Raw genomic sequence first — 19,134 nt, 5'->3', positions numbered from 1 at the left:
GTTGGAGCAATGGAGATGGAATAACAATTATAACACCACAATTGATTTTTTTTAGGGTCCTAATGCTCTGGTGACATACACTATCATAAGTGGTGCCGATGATAGCTTCCGCATCGACCCAGAATCAGGGGACCTGATTGCCACAAAACGCCTGGACAGAGAACGCCGTTCTAAATATTCCTTACTTGTCCGAGCTGATGATGGGCTTCAGTCCTCCGACATGAGAATCAATATCACTGTTAGTGATGTAAATGATCATATACCCAAGTTTTCAAGGGCAGTGTACTCATTTGATGTGACAGAAGATACAATACCAGGTAAAGTAGTTTTCTGATTTTTCATCCAATGACCATTTGAAAATGTCTTTATCATGATAAATATCCGTAAAAGTTAATATCAACATTTTAAAAATTGCCGTTCTTCTGGTAAGACAGACATGTCAGAGGGAAAGTCAGTGCAGATTTTTTTATGTTTGTGCTGTTTGCCATAGAATACTCAAAAGCTGTTTACAAGCAATTATCTCAACTACAGAAATAAATCTAGTCCAGTGCCCCTGTGTATCATTTTTTCATTTTCTAAATGAAAAAGTTACCCAAACAGTACTCTATGGTCTAGATATTACGTTATATTTTCCAATTTCATAATAATGATAATGATAGGACTAAGAACATGTTCCGACAAACAATTGCAGATAAGTATAATTTGAAGGTGGCAGGTCCAATGAGCTACATTGTGACGAAAGCTAGCTATACCATGAACTTACCATGAGCATAGACAGATGCATATTATTATGCAACCCTTGTGTAGTTCATTGTCCAAGCACAATACTGTATATATAATATTAATAAAAGCAAATCTCTGATTGGTCACTATAGCAGTTAGTTGGGGTTCATTTATAAACACTGGGCAAATTTGCCACTGTGCAGTAAGCCATGGCAACCAATCACATTTTTTGTATTCACTGCTTAACCTGCAGCTGGCTGAAAAAATCCAACTACTGATTGGTTACTATGGTGTACTGCCCACGTCAAAATTTAACCTGTGTTTAAAAATGAGCCTCACTGTTGCAAAACCAGATCATTAGCTGCTCACTTTTAAATGTCCTTATTTTTCCCCTTTACCCATACTTTACCTGTACACAAAAAACAATATAAGGACATAGATCACAACCTTGTATATTTTATGACGATATTAAGTTTTCTTTTGAATGTATTTGTTTTGGGTTTTTTTGTACTATTTTATTAAATACACCTGTCATCTTTAAATTTTAACCTGGACACATGTACAGAATCTTTCGGGAAGAAAGACTTGCCGAAACGGTATTATAATCAAATTGAACATTAATCATAAGAAGAAAACATTTGTTGCTCATTTATTTTATATGAAAGAGTTTCTGTGATGGATTTATCTAATACAGTATATAAGGAAATGGTGTTTTCAGGTATTAAAGCTGCATTATTTCTTTCATGTGCTCAGTATGTTGCATTCTTACAATTTTTTTCCCCTGAGTTGTCAACTGGGTTTTATAGCACATATGTCCCAAAACCTAGAAAGGATGTTTTTGTGTTTGTGTCTTTCAAGCCCATGTACAATAGTTTCCTGTTCATAAAGTGCATTGTGATCTGTTGGGCACCACAAATGCCATGTGATATTTTGGGTTGAGAACATGGATTTTAAACGTACATTTAGGGGGTTATTTACTAAAATCCGACCAGCATGACCAAGCTACCATCCCCGATTTTGCCTTATTTATTAATGAAATAACTCAAATAAATGAACTGTTAAAAAAACTCGACAAATCCGAACGAAAACTCGAATCGTATAGTTTTTTGGACTTTTATTCCGACTTGCTTGGTTTTTTGGGGTCTTTGCCCAAAAACCCAGAATGATCGGGCTAAACCCAGCGCAGACCACAATATCTTTAAATATAATAACATCTCCCATTGACTTATACATGACCTCAAAATGTCTTAGATGGTGGATTTTCTGATTCTGGCTTTTGGCAGCATAATATAACAAATCTCGAAAAATTTTATTTTTTTTTCCTCTAAAAATTTGAGCTTTCCCTTTTAAAAGCCGACCAGAAAAATTTGAGCTTTAATAAATAACCCCCTTACTATTGAATGCCCATATAAAGCAGGCTATATCTTTTCCCCTACACTCTCCAGTAGCCAGGACATTTGCAAACTGTTTGAAAATAAACTTGAAATTGAACTGCTTGAAATAAATGTGCTCAAGCCCTTCACATTCAGCTTTAGGTAATTTTAGCTAGAGAGAGAGAGATAAAAATGAAGAAGCTTTGGTGGGTTGTCAAAAAGTAATGGACATGCTCAACCACAGTGTCTTCAACTGAGTCCTCAAAGTTTCCAATAAAAAAAATTATTTGGGATGTCTTTTTATAATCAAAGGCCAAAACATACCCGGTATAAAGATTTGGTATCATGTGTATTTCACACCATTTTGGTGTGTGTGTGTCAATGAAATTATAGAATATATATTTTATAGTTTCACTGCTCCTACTTTTAGCTCTACAAACAGTGTATATATTTCATTCATACCTTTTTTTCTTTTTGGTGCTGCAGGTTCCATAGTTGCTGCAATATTAGCAACGGATGATGATTCTGGTGTCAATGGAGAAATCACCTATATTGTTAGTGATGATGATGATGACGGCATATTCTTTCTGAACCCAGTTACCGGCGTGTTCAACGTAACGCGTGCTTTAGATTACGAATTGCAGCAGTATTACGTTCTCACTGTGTGTGCACAAGATGGAGGTGGCCAAGACTCATGTGTAAGGGTTTATTTCAACATCCTGGATGTAAATGACAATCCTCCGATTTTCAGCCTGAATTCCTACAGTGCTTCGGTAATGGAAAATCTGCCTCCAGGATCAACAATTCTCACATTTAATGTCACAGATGCTGATGATGGTATGTATCGTTCAACTTCTTCTACAGGATAAATAAATCAAGGATTTTTATATAAAGGGATGCTGTCATCAACCTGAAACATGATGAAAGAGTAAAATCGAGCGGTGCTAGACAAGGGGATTTACTTAAATAAAAACTTAGAGTGACTTCTTGCATGGTTCTTGGAAACTGCAGTATGTCATAATTTTTTCCTGTCAGTTCTTCAACAGTCATGTGATCCTTTATGGCTTTGATATATCTAGAAGGTTAGGGTTACATTCTCAGCTTTTCCATGGTTATGTAGGCTACCCAATCTATGAACAATTACCCCATGTGGGGCCATACATGTGAGTGCCTTCCCAGGCTTTGGCCAACATGACAAACTAAATGAGCTGATAGATGTGAAAACGCGATTGGTGGAGGTCACAATACAAATATGTTGTTCGTACAGCAGAAATATGTATATATTACCGGTAACCCTGGGTGCAAATTGTATTCTGTAATAGGTCTTCCATTTTGGGATGTCAAAGTAAAATTGCAAAGAAAAATGAAGCCCTTAGCAGTTTTCCCCATATGTTCTTTTGCCTAATCAAAGGGTATATTCAGTGTTTACACACAGAACATTCATTCTCCAAGTATAGGTCATGGATTCCTCAATAGAACTACTTTATTATTGCTACAGAGAATGCATCGACCAAGATGAATAGTATGACAACTCCCACTCACTGGTATTAATGAAAACATAAGGAGAAGTAATGTTCTGTTTTGAGTTAGTGTGTACAAGCAAGGGCCTCTTGCTATTCTGTCTATTTAACATATAAAGGGAACAATAAACCATAATTTAACAAGATATTGTATCCCTTTAGAAATTGTTTTTCTAGATGAGACCTTTTAAAGAGAGTAATAAATATATATATATATATATGTGCTTCCTTTGCTTATGTCACAACTTGCATCGAATCCAGGATTCGGGATTCGGTCTTTTTCAGCAGGATTCGGATTCGGCCAAATCCTTCTGCATGGCCGAACCGAATCCTAATCTGCATATGTAAATTAGGGGCGTGTAGGCAAATCACGTGATTTTACGTCACAAAAGAAATTTTTTTCCACTTTTTCCTTTCCTAACCCTAATTTGCATATGCAAATTAGGATTCGGATTCGGTTCGGTATTCGGCCAAATCTTTCACCAAGGATTCAGGGATTCGGCCGAATCCCAAATAGTGGATTCGGTGCATCTCTACTTCTAATTCCGTTTCAGTTTTTTTCTCATAGACTTCAATAGAGTTTTCACGTGATAAACAGTGAAATACGTTTTTCTGAATTGAATCGCATATCAAATTCAATCCCACCCATGACTTTTCACGTGAAAAACTGGAACTGAAGAGTTTTTTCACCTTAAATTGTATTTCGATAAACCATAAGATACGTTTTTCTGAAATCTCAGATTGAATCTCGTCCATGGCTTGTATGTGAAAAACTTAAACTGAATTAGGAGAAAAATTCTTTCCCCTTGAATTGTATCTTGTTCACTAGTTTTCAAGTGATAAACCATGCGATAACTTTTTCTCACTAAATTAATTCTGCTCCATTGCGAGCAACTCATAACATTTGTCTGAAATATTTCACCTTTGATTATGATGCTTCCCAAAATGTATTTATGTCTGATATTTTTTGGTAAATATTTTTTTTTAATTTAAGAGAAGATAAAAATACAGAATCCAACTTGTGGCACTTTATTAGCCTTTACATCAGGCCATGTTAGTACACAGTACTTTATAGATTATGTTCGATCCGCGGTAATTTTAAAAGTGAATTACCATAGAATACACAAACATTTATGCATGTACAGACACAAATTCATAGGGGGTTATTAACTAAGCTCCGAATACCCGAAATTCCCCGAAATCCAAAAAATTTGTGATTTTTTTTTATAAAATCCGATTTTTACATTTTTTTCGGAATTTATTAAACCCCGAGGGCTAAAAAGCCCGAATATAAAAACACGGCATCTCAAACCTGTTAAGGTTGCATAAAAGTCAATGGGAACAGTCCCATTGATTTTTGGTTGGGTCAGGGGTTTCAGGCAATTTCACCATATTTTCGGAGCTTTCGGTTGAAAACTCGAAGTTTTCGGGGGGAAATTCAAGAAAAAATAAATGATGATAATTAAAATTTTTGAATTTTTTTTTTATTTCAACACTCTCAAATTCTGAATTATCCAAACTCGATTTGAGTTTTAATTAGAATTTCGAGATTTACCATACTCTGGATCTTTAAGAACTCAAATTTGACTATTCGCCACCTAAAATCTGATGAATTACTGTATAAGTCAATGGGAGAGGTCCAGGGATTAATTAGGTGATGTTGGTAGCCTTCCTGACATTCCAGTTTTTTTTTAATCAATTTTTTATAATACAAATCCGATTCAAGTTTCCGGGTTGTTTAAATTAATTTGAGTTTTAAAAATCTGATTTTATTAATACATTTCGACTAGTCGAATTTCGAATTTATGAAAAAAACGAACATGAATTTAAAATTCGACCCTTGATAAATGTGCCTCCCGGTGTTCTTATTCAGTCACATTTTCCATGGTAGGGGAATTATTATTATTGGCATGTAATTACAAAGCACCAACATATTCCAGAGTGTAGTACAATAAATGGGTGTATTGAATAAACAAGCATATTATATACCAAAATCAAAGTATAGCCAATACAAGAGATAAAGTTGGCACTACCCAAAAGAGCTTACAATCTAAAAATCTTACTGAAGTTTTTCAGCAGAACCAACACTATATAAGTAAAACACATATTCATGTAACTTTTGTAAGTAAAACACATATTCCAATAAGTATTAATTTTTTACTGAAACTATAAATGTTTGTGTTTTATGCAGGTTTTTAAAATATATATATTTCAAATGTTTGTATAATACAATATGCCAAGTCTCAAAGCCTTCTACTATTTCAAGAGATTCTGTATACAGCTTGCAGCTAATTCTCTATATAGCTGAATTTACAACTAGTGATGGGCGAACTTTGGGCCGTTTCACTTTGCCAAAAAATCTGTGAATTTCCTGCGAAATTCGCAAAAAATTTGCGAAACTGCGTCGGTGTCTCATTTTTGACACTGGCGTCCGTTTTTGATGGCGGTTTTGCAAATTTATTCACCGGTGACGAATCGCAGGGATTCGCCGCGAATTTGCGCCTGCCGAATAACTTCGCCCATCACTATTTACAACCATGATAGACAGGTAGATACATCGCTTCTGAATAATTGGTGTGAATTCAGTGAAGGAGACGAATAAATAAGGTTTAAATGCTTTGTAAGCTTTATTATGTGACACAGCACTGCAAAAACGAATTTAAAGAATATATTGTGTACACATCAAAATACACTAGCATCACCTGGTGGCAGGTATCATTGCTGTATTCTTGCAACCAATTCTTTATTTACTTTCACATACCATACTATGGGTTATCACAGTCAAATAAATTGCATGACTGCATAAATTGTTTCGCTTTACACCAACTTTAATAATTTTTCGTATATTGAGAAAGCACCATGATACTGTAAAGACCAATAATAAAATCTCACTGTTAACTGTGATCAGGCTGTAAAGGTACAGTTAGACTAAGGCAGTTTTGGGATACATTCATTTATCATGCTGCTTTCAACTTCTGTCCTATTCAAGAGGTGAACACCTTTAAGTTAACTTTTAGTATGTTATAGAATGGCTAATTTCAGGCAACGTTTCAGTTGGTCTTCATTTTTTCTTTTTTCATAGTTTTTGAATTTGCCTTTTAAATTGGGGTCACTGACCCCATCTAAAAAACAAATGCTCTGTAAGGCTACAAATGTATTGTTATTACTACTTTTTAATACTCATCTTTCTATACAAGGCCTTTCCTATTATATTCCAATCTCTTATTCAGATCAGTGCATGGTTGCTAGGGTAATTTGCTGAAATTGCAAATTGGAAAGCTGTTGAATAGAAAGTGAAATAACTCAAAAAAAACCACACATAATACTAATTACAGATTATTTCAGAATAACGCTCTATGTCATAATACAGGTTAATTTAAAGGTGAACAACCTGTTTAAGTCTAAGTCTGGATTCATCTTGTGTCAATCATAACTATGTACTCAATAGGGTTAAAAATCGTATTTCAAGATGGTTGGCTCATTTTTAGAGATTTCAGCCTAGACAATAGATGGTGTAAGACAGTTACCATATTTGGTTAACTTTTGGTAAAAAAAAAGTTGATTATGAAACTTTAAAATGCATTGGCAAAAATCACAACATAATTGTCATATGTAATTAACAGCTGCATAGACAAAATGAATGTATGAGATCCCTTGTCCAGAAACCCATTATCCAAAAAACTCTGAATTACAAGGAAGGCCATATCCCATGGACTCCATTATAATCAAATAATTCAGATTTTTAAAAATGATATGATCTTTTTTACTTAAATAATAAAACAGTAGCTTGTACTTCATCGTACCTAAGCTGTATGAATCCATATTGGTGGCAAAACAATCCTACTGCATTTATTTAATGTTTTAATTATATTTGGCAGATTTAAGTTATGGTGACCCAAATTAGAGAAAGACACCCTACCTGAAAAAAAACCAGGTCCCTCTTCCAAGTATTAGGTCCTATTTAACAGTTATTTAAAAAAAATGTATGATGTATGATATAATCCAAACATACTACTTCACTGATTTAATTATTATACTACAGTATATACATACAAGAAACACACCAACAATTAACCTAATTTATTCGCACTCTAGGAATAACTAGCTTTAATAAATCCCAAAGCTTCTCTAAGTAATCCTGTGTTTGTCACTTAAATGATAATGTGGCGTAACTGACCATTCATTACATGTTGCCACATGATTGAGTTTATATGTTTTTGACTCTTAGGGAGTTATTTATTAAACCTCAGTTTTTTTCTGGTCAGGCTTTTTGGGGGAAAAACGAAAATATTTTGAGGGAAAAAAAAAAATCAAATATATACCCCGATGCTGCAAAAAGCCCGAATCTGTAAATCTGCCATCTCAGGCCTCTTGAGGTCCTGTATAAGTCAATGGGAGAGGCACCTATTACAAATTGAAGTTATCATGGTTTTTGGTGGGTTTAGCCCAAAAATATGACTTTTCAGTGTTTTGGGCAAAAACTCGAAAAAATCACGCTTTTCAGGAGAAAAGCCAAAAGAATCCTACAATTAGTTTTTTCGAGTTTTTTGGCAGATCGATTAAATAGATTTTATTAATAATTAAGGCAAAATCGGGAATAGGACTTTGGTTGAGCTTTTTTTATATGGACAATGAGATAATTTAGGATTTTAGTAAATGACCCCCTAGTTTGTGTCGTTGACTCTTGGGGGCACATTCACTTAGGGTCGAATATCGAGGGTTAATTAACCCTCGATATTCAACCGTCAAAGTAAAATCCTTCGACTTCGAATATCGAAGTCGAAGGATTTACCGCATTTCCTACGATCGAAGGAAAAATCGTTTTAATCCATCGATTGAACAATTTTCCTTCTATCAGAAAATTGTTATTAAGCCTATGGGGACCTTCCCCATAGGCTAACATTGATGTTCGGTAGGTTTTAGGTGGCGAAGTACTTGGTCAAAGTTTTTGTTAAAGAGACAGTACTTCGACTATAAAATGGTCGAATAGTCGAACGATTTTTAGTTCGTAACATTCGAATCGAAGTCGTAGTCGAAGGTCGAAGTAGCCAATTCGATGGTCGAAGTAGCCAAAAAAAATTCGAAATTCGAAGTATTTTTTCTTCTATTCCTTCACTTGAGCTAAGTAAATGTGCCCCTTGGCCTTGGCCCCATTTCTGGTGACTTATGTAGGTCCACTGGTCCAAAAGTTCATTGGTGAACACTGGTACCTACAGGGAAATGGTGTAGGGGGTAGACAACTATCTAAGCACACTCCACTCCGGATCATTACAGATAGTTAATGACATGAATTACATGCTCTATTTATATACCTTATATACTAAACTATACTACATACCAGCTTTAGTTAATGTAAAACAATGCATCATTTTTGGACTTTTTTTGCACTGTCCAAAATCAATATTCAGCATTTTATGAAGTGACCTCTGGAAGGCATTCGTTTAGATTTCTGAAATACTTCATGCCTCATAGCAGGGGTGATATTTTAATTGAGCTGTAAATCAGATATACATGCTGGTAAAGTGCCAGATAATTAAAGAGAGATCTCATATCTTTCTCTTTAAAGGGAGGACTGTCATAGGAACTAATGTTTAGTATGTTGTGGTAAATGAATCTATCTCCTAATTAGACTTTATTACCTGCTTGCTCCATCCTTTAGTTGTATCCGTTTTAATTCTGAATTTCTGGCATGCCAAAAGATAATTCTTGCACAATAGTAGGCACCCATTATAGTAATAACGAATGAGGTTGCAGCCAAGCCAAACTGAGATTATTGTGTATTGACAATCACCTGCCAGTCACGTCCTCTCACAATCTTAGTTGCAGAAACATGAGTAGAGGTAAATGAACCCATTTGTAGAAACTGGGAGAATTCCAAGATGAAACACATCCTTAGTATCTAAGAAGCAGACATCGTTTTGTTATGGCTGAGCTTCCAGGTATGGTTATAGCAGTGCAAAGGGGAAGTAAACTTGGAAAATTCAGTACTTTACTTTAATACACTAGCCTAAAGTAGAATCATCATGATGTTTAATCATATGATCGCTCTTTTTAAGATAATACAATTCATATTATTATTGTGGCATCTCCAATCTCACATGCTTCATGCTTGTGTAATGAAACGATTAACCTCTACTAATTAGTTTTATTCGAGGAAAACGTCACCTTTTGTGAACGTCCTCCTTTCTTTCCCAATTGGCAAAATAATAATTTCAGCAATAGGGACCTTTTAGAGAAATTGCTAGTGTTTTTATATGTTTTGTTAAAGACAGGGTCTTACCAGATGAGTAGGCCTGCTGCATCCCACTGGAAGATAGTCTCCCTTTTATGCAAATAAATACCACAACACTTTATCTTAATTCTCCATGGTTCTTCCTGGAATTCTGCATATTTTTGGTTGTGTCATGGATGCATATGGCTCAGTATGGCCTCAGCTTCTATGTACTTGCTATGAATTTAGTAGCAGCCCTAGTGGAACATATGTAGCATGGATTGGAAAGACAGGCAGCTATTTCAGTGGGTGAAAAAGATCTCTAATAAATAGGATGGAGCAAGACAATGGGTTCCACTAATCATCATAGTCAGCATTGCTAGTTATTGTGTGCATCAGGCTGAAGTACGGTACACTCAGCCAAGGCCTCTCACTAGAACTGACAGTTTTTTGGAACAATCTTTCCACCTTGGGAGATGACATCTCTTGTATGACTTTGAACTTTACTTCGAAAGGAGATCTAAAATGCACCCAATATATTTAGCAGTGAAGTTGAAATAAATAGGAACAGCATTTAGCAAGTTCTTTCCTGTCACTGATTTTGATTTTTAAGTCCGTTCCATGCTAAACTCTCTGGGACATCACTGCCAAAATAAATAAATAAATCCACTGACATGAAAAGAACACCACAAATCTCTGTAAGTGAAAGTATTTCTTTATTGTATTTGGCAGTATTTTTTGCAAATTCTGAAAAAGCGGAAGGAAAAACTTCACTAAGAAAATACCTGAAATAATTGTCTTTAGCACCGAAACAAAGTGCGCCGCAATGTAAAGAAAATAAATCATATTATGAATGTAAACTCTATAATAGACCATAATGTATGCGGTTGATCATTTTTTTATGACAACTTTAGGGTGAATGCATATTGTGTTGATTTATAAAATGCAGCTGCAAAAATGTACAATAGACTGTAGTGAAAAAAATTAGACATATTCAGTCACAGCCAAATGCCAACAGTGAGGGTGTTTAATGACAGTTTTCACTTTTATTTTTCTTGTAGTTATCGAAATGTTAAATGTTTTATCAGTGTGGTGTCTCAAGTTTTTTTTCCTGCTGCAAAATTTGAGCCCTGATTATTTCACTCATACAACCAGTTGATCCTCTTGTCCAATGAGTCAGCCAAAAATGTGGGCTAAGGGACTAACTTATTATATGTTATATTTATTAAAATCGAAACAAATTCAGAATTTGGTTTTTGTTGCAATCACAGTTTCTTTGCAAAGGTACTGCGGGGCAGATTTATGAAGGGTCGAATTCCGAGGGTTAAAAAACCCTCAAATTCGACCCTCAAAGTAAAGCTTCGATCAAACGATCGTTCAATCGATTCAAACAATTTTAAGCGAACGAGCGAAGGATTTTTATTCAACCAAAAAAAACTTAGAAAAGTGCTGGGGAAGGTCCCCATAGGCTAACATTGCCCCTCGTTAGGTTTAAAGTGGTGAAGTATGAAGTCCAAGTATTTTTTAAAGAGACAGTACTTTGATTATCAAATGGTCGAATAGTCGTACGATTTTTACTTCGAATCGTTCGAATCATTCGATTCGATCGAATTTGACCAATTCGATGGTCGAAGTACCCAAAAAAATACTTTGAAATTCGAATATTTTTCCATTCGAATTCTTCACTCGAGCTTAGTAAATCTGCCCCTTAGTGTCCAGTAAGTTTGCTCTTACATCTTGGTGTGTAGGCAGCCATCTTATGTAATTTTACCCTGTCATGTGCTTTCAGAAAGAGCGAGCACTTTAGGATGTGTTGCAGTGGGACCTGGCTTTTTCTATTGAGTGCTGTTCGTAGATCTACCAGAGAGCTGTTATCTTGTGTAATGGAGCTGCTATCTGGTTACCTTCCCACTGTTCTGTTGTTAGGCTGCTGGGGGGGGGATGGAGGGGAATGATATCACTCCAACTTGCAGTACAGCAGTAAAGAGTGACTGAAGTTTATCAGAGCACAAGTCACATGACTGGGGGCAGCTAGTAAACTGACAATATGTCATGCCCCCTGTCAGATTTCAAAATTGAATATAAAAAAATCTGTTTGCTCTTTTGAGAAACGGATTTCAGTGCATAATTCTGCTGGAGCACCACTATTAACTGATTCATTTTGAAAAAAAAACTTTTTCCCATGACAGTATCCCTTTAAATGAAGCTTAGCCAAAATGATACATCTTCTTAGTAGATTGATGGGCCATTCTGTGATTCATTCAGATGATGGACTGGGAGTCTGTCCTAGAACTGTATTTTAACACTTCTTAAAAGTTATTTATAAACTGGAATATTTTACATAATGGGGACAAACCAGTTTATGGCAAGTACTGAGATAGAGTGTACCATTGTTTAAAGAAAATAGCTACTGATTTTTTGAATGTATGAAAGCAGTATTTATGAGTAATATTTTTGCATTTGTCTACTGTAGGCTTCAACTCCAAATTATCATACAGCATATCTTCTGGAGACAGTATGGGACAATTTCAACTCAATAAAGATGGAACCCTAAGTGTGCTTCAACTCCTGGATCGAGAAATCCAATCCTTCTACAGCTTGGTTGTTCAAGCTCATGATATGGCTCCCTCACCTGCACCTAGATTCACCAGCTCAGTTGAAGTATCAATAATTCTGTTGGATGTAAATGATAACCCACCAACATTTATTTCCCCAAAGCTGACATATGTCCAAGAGAACACACCCACAGACACAATTGTATTTAGGGCACAAGCCAATGATCCAGACAGTGGTCCAAACTCATATATCCAATATTCATTACTTAGTTCACTGGGAAATAAATTCAGTATCGGCATTATTGATGGAGAAGTGCGACTCACTGGAGAACTGGATCGGGAAGACATTTCTAACTACACTCTGACTATTATAGCAAAAGACAAAGGAGCACCTTCACTCTCTTCCACTATGGATGTGATGGTTATAGTGCTTGACATTAATGATAACAGCCCTCACTTTTCACAGAGACAATTTAAAGTAGAGATCAGTGAAAGCACTTTAACTGGTACAGACCTTATTCAGCTCATTGCTTCAGATGCAGATGAAGGTGTCAATGGAATGGTTCGCTATGCTATTATTGATGGGAATCCAAGCAATGAATTTAGGATCGATTCAGTAACAGGTGTTCTATCAATTGCCAGACCATTAGATCGTGAGAGAAAGTCTTCTTATTCTCTTAAAATTCAAGCATTGGACAGGGGAAGCAGTCCTCGTTCTGACACAGCAACAGTCAGTATTCTTCTAACTGATATCAATGATGTTGTCCCCAAATTTGAACTATCACCGTATACTGTTAGTGTTCCCGAAAACCTAGAGACTCTGCCAAAGATAATCCTTCAGGTGAGCTATTAGTATTTTTAAAACTATTTCACAAAAAAATTCTTAAATCCTAGATTTCCAGACTATGGTCCTCCAGTTATTGGATTTTAGCAGATTGTCTCTGTCCTCTGTCACTCTCCCTTCCTACCTCCCTCCCCTCTGACAATCGTTGCTACGTCCCTCCCCTGCCCTTCCTCCTTCCCCTTCATTGCCCTCCCCCTCTGTTATGGTGCATGCTCTCAGGGGTGGGGTTAACGGACCGGGTTGCCTAGGGTGCCTGGTCGGCTAGGCCCGGCCCTGCTTCTAGGCCACTGTAATACCAACCCTACCTATTAATCACATGTGAACTAAAACTCAGTACCAAAACTGGGCAAATATGTAGCTCAGCAGTAACACATAGGGGCAGATTTACTAAGGGGCAGATTTATTAAGGGTCAAAAAGTACAAAAAACTTAGAAATTCGACCATCAATTTGAAAAACTTCGAATTGGAATATCGGATTCAACGTTTTTTTCACAGAATTTGGCAATCCTACGATCGAATAAAAATTAACGATTCGAACGATTTTAGTGTGCGATCGAAGGATTTTTATTCGATGTGTAAAGACATGGCAAAAGTACTGTCTCTTTAAAAAAAACTTCAATACGTCGCCAAATTAAACCTGCGAATTGCTATGTTAGCCTATGGGGACCTTTTACAAACTTTTTCTAAGTCTTCATTGAATCGAATAAAAATCCCTTGATCGTACGCTAAAATCGTTCGAATAGTTCATTTTTATTTGATCTTAGGATTGCCAAATTCTGTGAAAAAACTTTGAATCCGATTTGATGGTCGAATTTCTACGTTTTTTGTACTTTTTGACCCTTGATAAATCTGCCCCATAGCAATTAATCAGTGATTAGATTTTTTTCAAGCTGCTGAAGGTCAAACTATTCCGAGTAAAGGTACTAGTCAAAAATGTATAGGGGCAAAACTCTTGATATTAGATAACAATAGTGGTGTAAAGGTGATACCTTTATTTGCTAACTAGGAATAAAGCAAACGTTGGATTTGTGGCCATTAGATCATAAACAACCACATTTGTCTAGGGGTAGTGAATGAGCCCTAATATTATTATTATTATTATTAATAAACTCTTTGTGTTTTATATTTTTCTTCTTAAGGTTGTGGCAAGAGATGATGATCAAGGACTTAACAGCAGATTGACATACTCATTGGCTTCTGGTAATGAAGATGGAGCATTCACTTTGTCTTCTAGTGGACAGCTAAGCCTTATTAAAAGTTTGGATCGGGAGCTTAAAGAGCGGTACAGCTTACAAATCACAGCTACAGATGCAGGTAGTTGTACATACATATTACTTGCATGTCTGTATCTGACTTGAATTAACTGACTACATAAGGAATAGATCAATCCTGGATATATTTTAAAAAATGGACTCCAATTAAACTTTAATGGGGTTATGTAATAAAGGGTACTTAGTTTGCCCAGGGGCAGTAACCCATAGCAACCAATCCGCAAGTAAATTTACTAGTCACCTGTTTAAATGCAAGCATCTTATTGCTTGCCTTGGGTTACTGCTCCTTGGCAAACTTAGTGCCTTATATTATATATGGGGGTTTATCTAAAAAAATGTCTATGGATTATAGGTGATGGACAGTATCCTAGAAGCCAATATTAATGCAGTAGAATATAAATAAAGTTTTAAATAGAGGTCCTTGTTTATATAAACTTTACAACTCAAAGTATGCCGGGTTTCAGTCCCACACATCCATTTTAGTGGAACAGGAATATACAATAGCTGCCATTGGTTTCTGCAGTTATGCAAACAATTACTGTCTGCCTTGGTCAATTTTTTTCTATGCAAACCCCTAATCATGTCAGAGATCATCATACCTTGGTAGAGGCAACACTGAGGCTACTGCTGTTTGGCCGTATTCCAGTACTGTACCTTTTTCAGAGTTTAGATTGAGATTTTGAACCCATAGGGGCCTATTTATTAAATCTCACATTTTTCTCATACCTGTCAAGGCCAATGGCAGATGTCCCTGAAGATGTTTCTTGACATCTGAAAATCATATAAAGTTTCGGAGCATCAAGTTGAAAAAGTCGTTTGATTCGAATTGACACTTGATTTTGTTGCAGCGTTTCTTTGGTCTGATTCTTTTGAGAAGAATTATTGATAACTGAGTTAAATTTGTGGATGGGAGTAATGTCGACTTTGAAAAAAAATTTGATTAATTTGAGTAATAAAAACAACTGCCTTTTATTAGGTTGTGCTGGTGATTTTGGATACTCGGGCATTGTTAACTAAATGGGAAGTTTGAGCTATGCAGCAGAGTTCTAGCAAAATTTAGCAAATAGATGGAAAATGAAGAGATGCCTATGTTTGTTTGTTTGCCTATGTTTGTACTAAGATGTACCTTGTGCATGTGTCTTTAACTTTAAAGTTTAAGATAAGTTTAGTCTTCAACATCATTTATTTATTGGTTATATGGATATCGAACCACACACCTGGAAAACTGCTAAAAGTCATGGTCTACTGTGTAAGATGTGGATTTAAGTCCAAAGGCACAATTTAAAGAACACAGCTGCATTTATACCATAAATAGCTTTCATTAGTAACAACAAGTTTAATGTTCTATTTAGGGCACCCAGTATGTGGTTCAAAGAAAAACATTAAGCTTAAAAATAAATTGTAGGAACCATCACATACACAGCCCATAGATGCCACAGAACACAAAAGGGCCCTCCGATGGGCTTCCCTGATCAATGTCTGGCCGAAAGTCGGCAATATGTTGATCAGACAGGTTTAAAAATCTCATCAGATCGAGGACTGCAGGTCCTGGAACAGCCTGGCCATATTCTGCTCATTGGGATCCGATCATTGGGCCCTAGGGTCAACGATCAGCCCAATATCGCCCACCTCAAGAGATTTGCTCATTTGGCATTAAAGACTCTACATTCAATAACCTGTTTTATACCGATTTTTTTTACTAGATTCGCTAAAGTTGTATTTTTTGGCTCAGTATTTAGCCAGTAGCATTTGTGTTTGTGATCACACATGCCAAATGCCTAGTATGTATATTCTTGAAGAAAGGCTCCACCCACATACCCAGGTATGGGACCTATTATCCAGAATACTCAGGACATGGGGTTTTCCGGAAAAGGGGGTCTTTCAGTAATTTGTATCTCCATACCTTAAGTCTGCTAAAAAAATTATTTAAACATTTACTGTATTAAACCCAGTAGGATCATTTTGCCTCCATTAAGGATTAATTATAACCTGGATTGTTTCAAGTACAAGATACTGTACTATTTTATTATTACAGAGAAAAAGAAAATGATTTCGAAAAATTTGAATTATTTGATTAAATGGAGTCTGTGGGAGATGGCCTTCCCGTAATTTGGAGCTTTCTGCGAAACGGGTTTGTGCATAACGGATCCCATACCTATACATCAATATGTTAAAAATAGGTGTAACTTACATAGAAATAAGAACATGTCACAGAAACCAGCACTAGAGGCCCCCATAATATATTAGGGCTTAGTTTAAATGCACCATGCAGTGTGCAAATATGATACATACTTAACAACTGCTGCCTCCCACTAAGTAGTGCATATTTAACTATGCTGCAGTGACAAGCTCTACCGGAAAAGGTTTTGTTTTTTATTAAGGCTTTATATAATTCTAGTTGTAATTCAGGTATAATGTGAAATTCTGAGACAGTTTGCAAATGTTTTTTTCTGTTTTGTGTTTTTTATTTGCCTATATATTTTGCATATCTAGTTTCTGCAACATATTAAAATTACATGTTATGCCAAATATTTAGTTTTAAAAAAATGTAACAGTCTTTCTACTTTGCATATTTTTATGTAGTTTCATATTAAAGTATGTTCTAGGCCAAATATCGCCTTAAATTCTAAAATAAAATAAAAAAACAGTCTTTTGTTAGGCGTTCGGTTGTCCTTTTAACTTATCATCCTCAAAAATGTTTTGTCTCCCCAATATGACACTTAGGGGAATGGCATGCTCTTAGGGAGGGATGCCAGGTGTTTTATTGCCTGTTAAACTCTGTTTAAGCTTGTAAACTCCTAAATCTATTGGTTCATCCAATCATATTGCTATTGCCTTTAATTATCAGTTGCAGTTTTGTGAGACCCTGACCAAAATACCAAATATCCCCCTTTGTTTTACAATAGAAGGAAACTGTGATTTTTCAGTTTCGGTAGTGACATTTACAAGTTAAAAAAATGAATTATTGTAACTGGAGATAGAAGAAAACTTGAGTGAAAAAGAAAACTGATATAATGAAGTCTGAAAGAAAGGCAAGAAGGCAAGCAAAATCTGACAAGTAAATTACGAGGTTGATCTTTGACATGTTTCACCTTTCATTCTTATACTGTTACCTTGGTTGTTTGTATCTTGCAAAGGTTAGTGCTAGAGATCAGCGACCTTGACTATGAGCATTTGTCATAACAAAGGTCAATCAAGTTCTAAGTGTTTATTTTCCACTTATTCTGGATTTTTATACAGTATTGGACTTTTTGCTTTGGCATAACACCAACCATACGATGTAGGTAGGCAATTACATTAAGGGGGTTATTTATTAAAGTCTGAATGTCAAAAACTTGAAAAATGTGAGGTTTTTTTGCTATAAAATCTGAATTTTTTGTGGAAAAAAATCTAATATTTTTTTTTTTTTGTAACTTAGATTTTTATTAACAATCAGAATGTTACAAGACAATATGAAATACAATTACGCCATCACGCGTGTATTACAATACACAAAGCGTGCAGCAGAAGCATAAGTCAACAGAATCATACAGACATCAGAAAAAAAAAGTGAAACAATATAAGAAAAGTAAAGCAATCATGTGGGAGAAGGATATAAGGCAACAAAGAGAAAACAGCCTCACGTTCCAGTAAAGTTCAGTCATTAGAGTATAATAACACCCAGGGAGACCACGTTGTGATGGATTGGGGAACCCGATTATGCAATATAGCTATGCCCTGTTCAAATATTCTATTAGCCTCCACCCTCTTTTTCAACTCAGTTAAGGATGGGGGGATAGGAGATTTCCAGTGAGATGCTATAGACAATCGAGCAGCTGTAAGAATATGGTTAAGTAAAACCTGAGTAGATTTCCGCACCTTAGGAAACGGTTTGCCTAACAAAAAAGTGCTCAAATCAGCCAATATAGGCTCTTGTAGAATTTTACTTAGGACATCCGACACCTCAGACCAAAATGGTTGTATTACAGGGCACGTCCAGAATATATGTGGTAAAGTGCCCAGATCACCACAATTCCGCCAACAAAGTGGAGAATGGTCTGGGAAGAAGGCATGAAGAGCGGCAGGGGTATGGTACCAAAACATAAGAATTTTATAAATATGCTCCTTTTGTCTCGAACACATGACAACACGCTTCGCATTTTCCCAAATTGATACCCAATCCTGGTCTGAAAGAGGCTGTGGAAGTTGCATATCCCATTTAACCATATAAGAATGTCGAGGGGGTGGTTTTACCTGTGGGTCGGATAACAATTGATATATTCTAGAAATGAGCCCTCTTTGTGGGAGACCTCTCATGGCAAGTAATTCAAAACACGTACGCCCGGCCTTTTTCGCATCGTCACTATACGGTTTAATAAAATGTCGCAATTGAAAAAACTCAAAAAGTTTCAAAGGCCGCAGCGATGTCTTTTGAAGAAGAGTGCCATACTCCAATATCTCTTTAGATAAGGGATCCAATAAGTCACCTATCGTAGTAATGCCAGTGTCTTTCCACTTATCAATAAAGTCAGGTTGGGTCCCTGGCTGAAATTCCGGGTTACCAAGAAAGGTCATGTTAAGCGATTTAGGTGACATAAAATGATATTTTCGTCTAATTGCATACCAGATAGATAACGTGTGTCGAGTCGAAGAGAGAA

General features: G+C 36.0%; 1 protein-coding gene across 1 annotated transcript in view; it reads left to right on the top strand.

The window, feature by feature from the left end:
• Nucleotides 1-19,134, top strand: part of fat4.L (FAT atypical cadherin 4 L homeolog) — a 187,427-nt gene that overhangs the window by 120,288 nt on the left and 48,005 nt on the right. Inside the window, exons 3-6 of the mRNA XM_018251147.2 lie at nt 56-317; nt 2,583-2,933; nt 12,301-13,223; nt 14,366-14,540. Coding sequence (XP_018106636.1) covers nt 56-317; nt 2,583-2,933; nt 12,301-13,223; nt 14,366-14,540 — 1,711 coding nt within the window. The remainder of the gene's footprint in view (nt 1-55; nt 318-2,582; nt 2,934-12,300; nt 13,224-14,365; nt 14,541-19,134) is intronic.

The sequence above is a fragment of the Xenopus laevis genome, chromosome 1L (genome assembly GCF_017654675.1).
Source record: "Xenopus laevis strain J_2021 chromosome 1L, Xenopus_laevis_v10.1, whole genome shotgun sequence".
In the NCBI taxonomy this organism is placed as follows: domain Eukaryota; kingdom Metazoa; phylum Chordata; class Amphibia; order Anura; family Pipidae; genus Xenopus; species Xenopus laevis.
The sequence above is the reverse complement of the archived record's forward strand: the minus strand, read 5'-3'. Positions and strand labels throughout refer to the sequence as shown.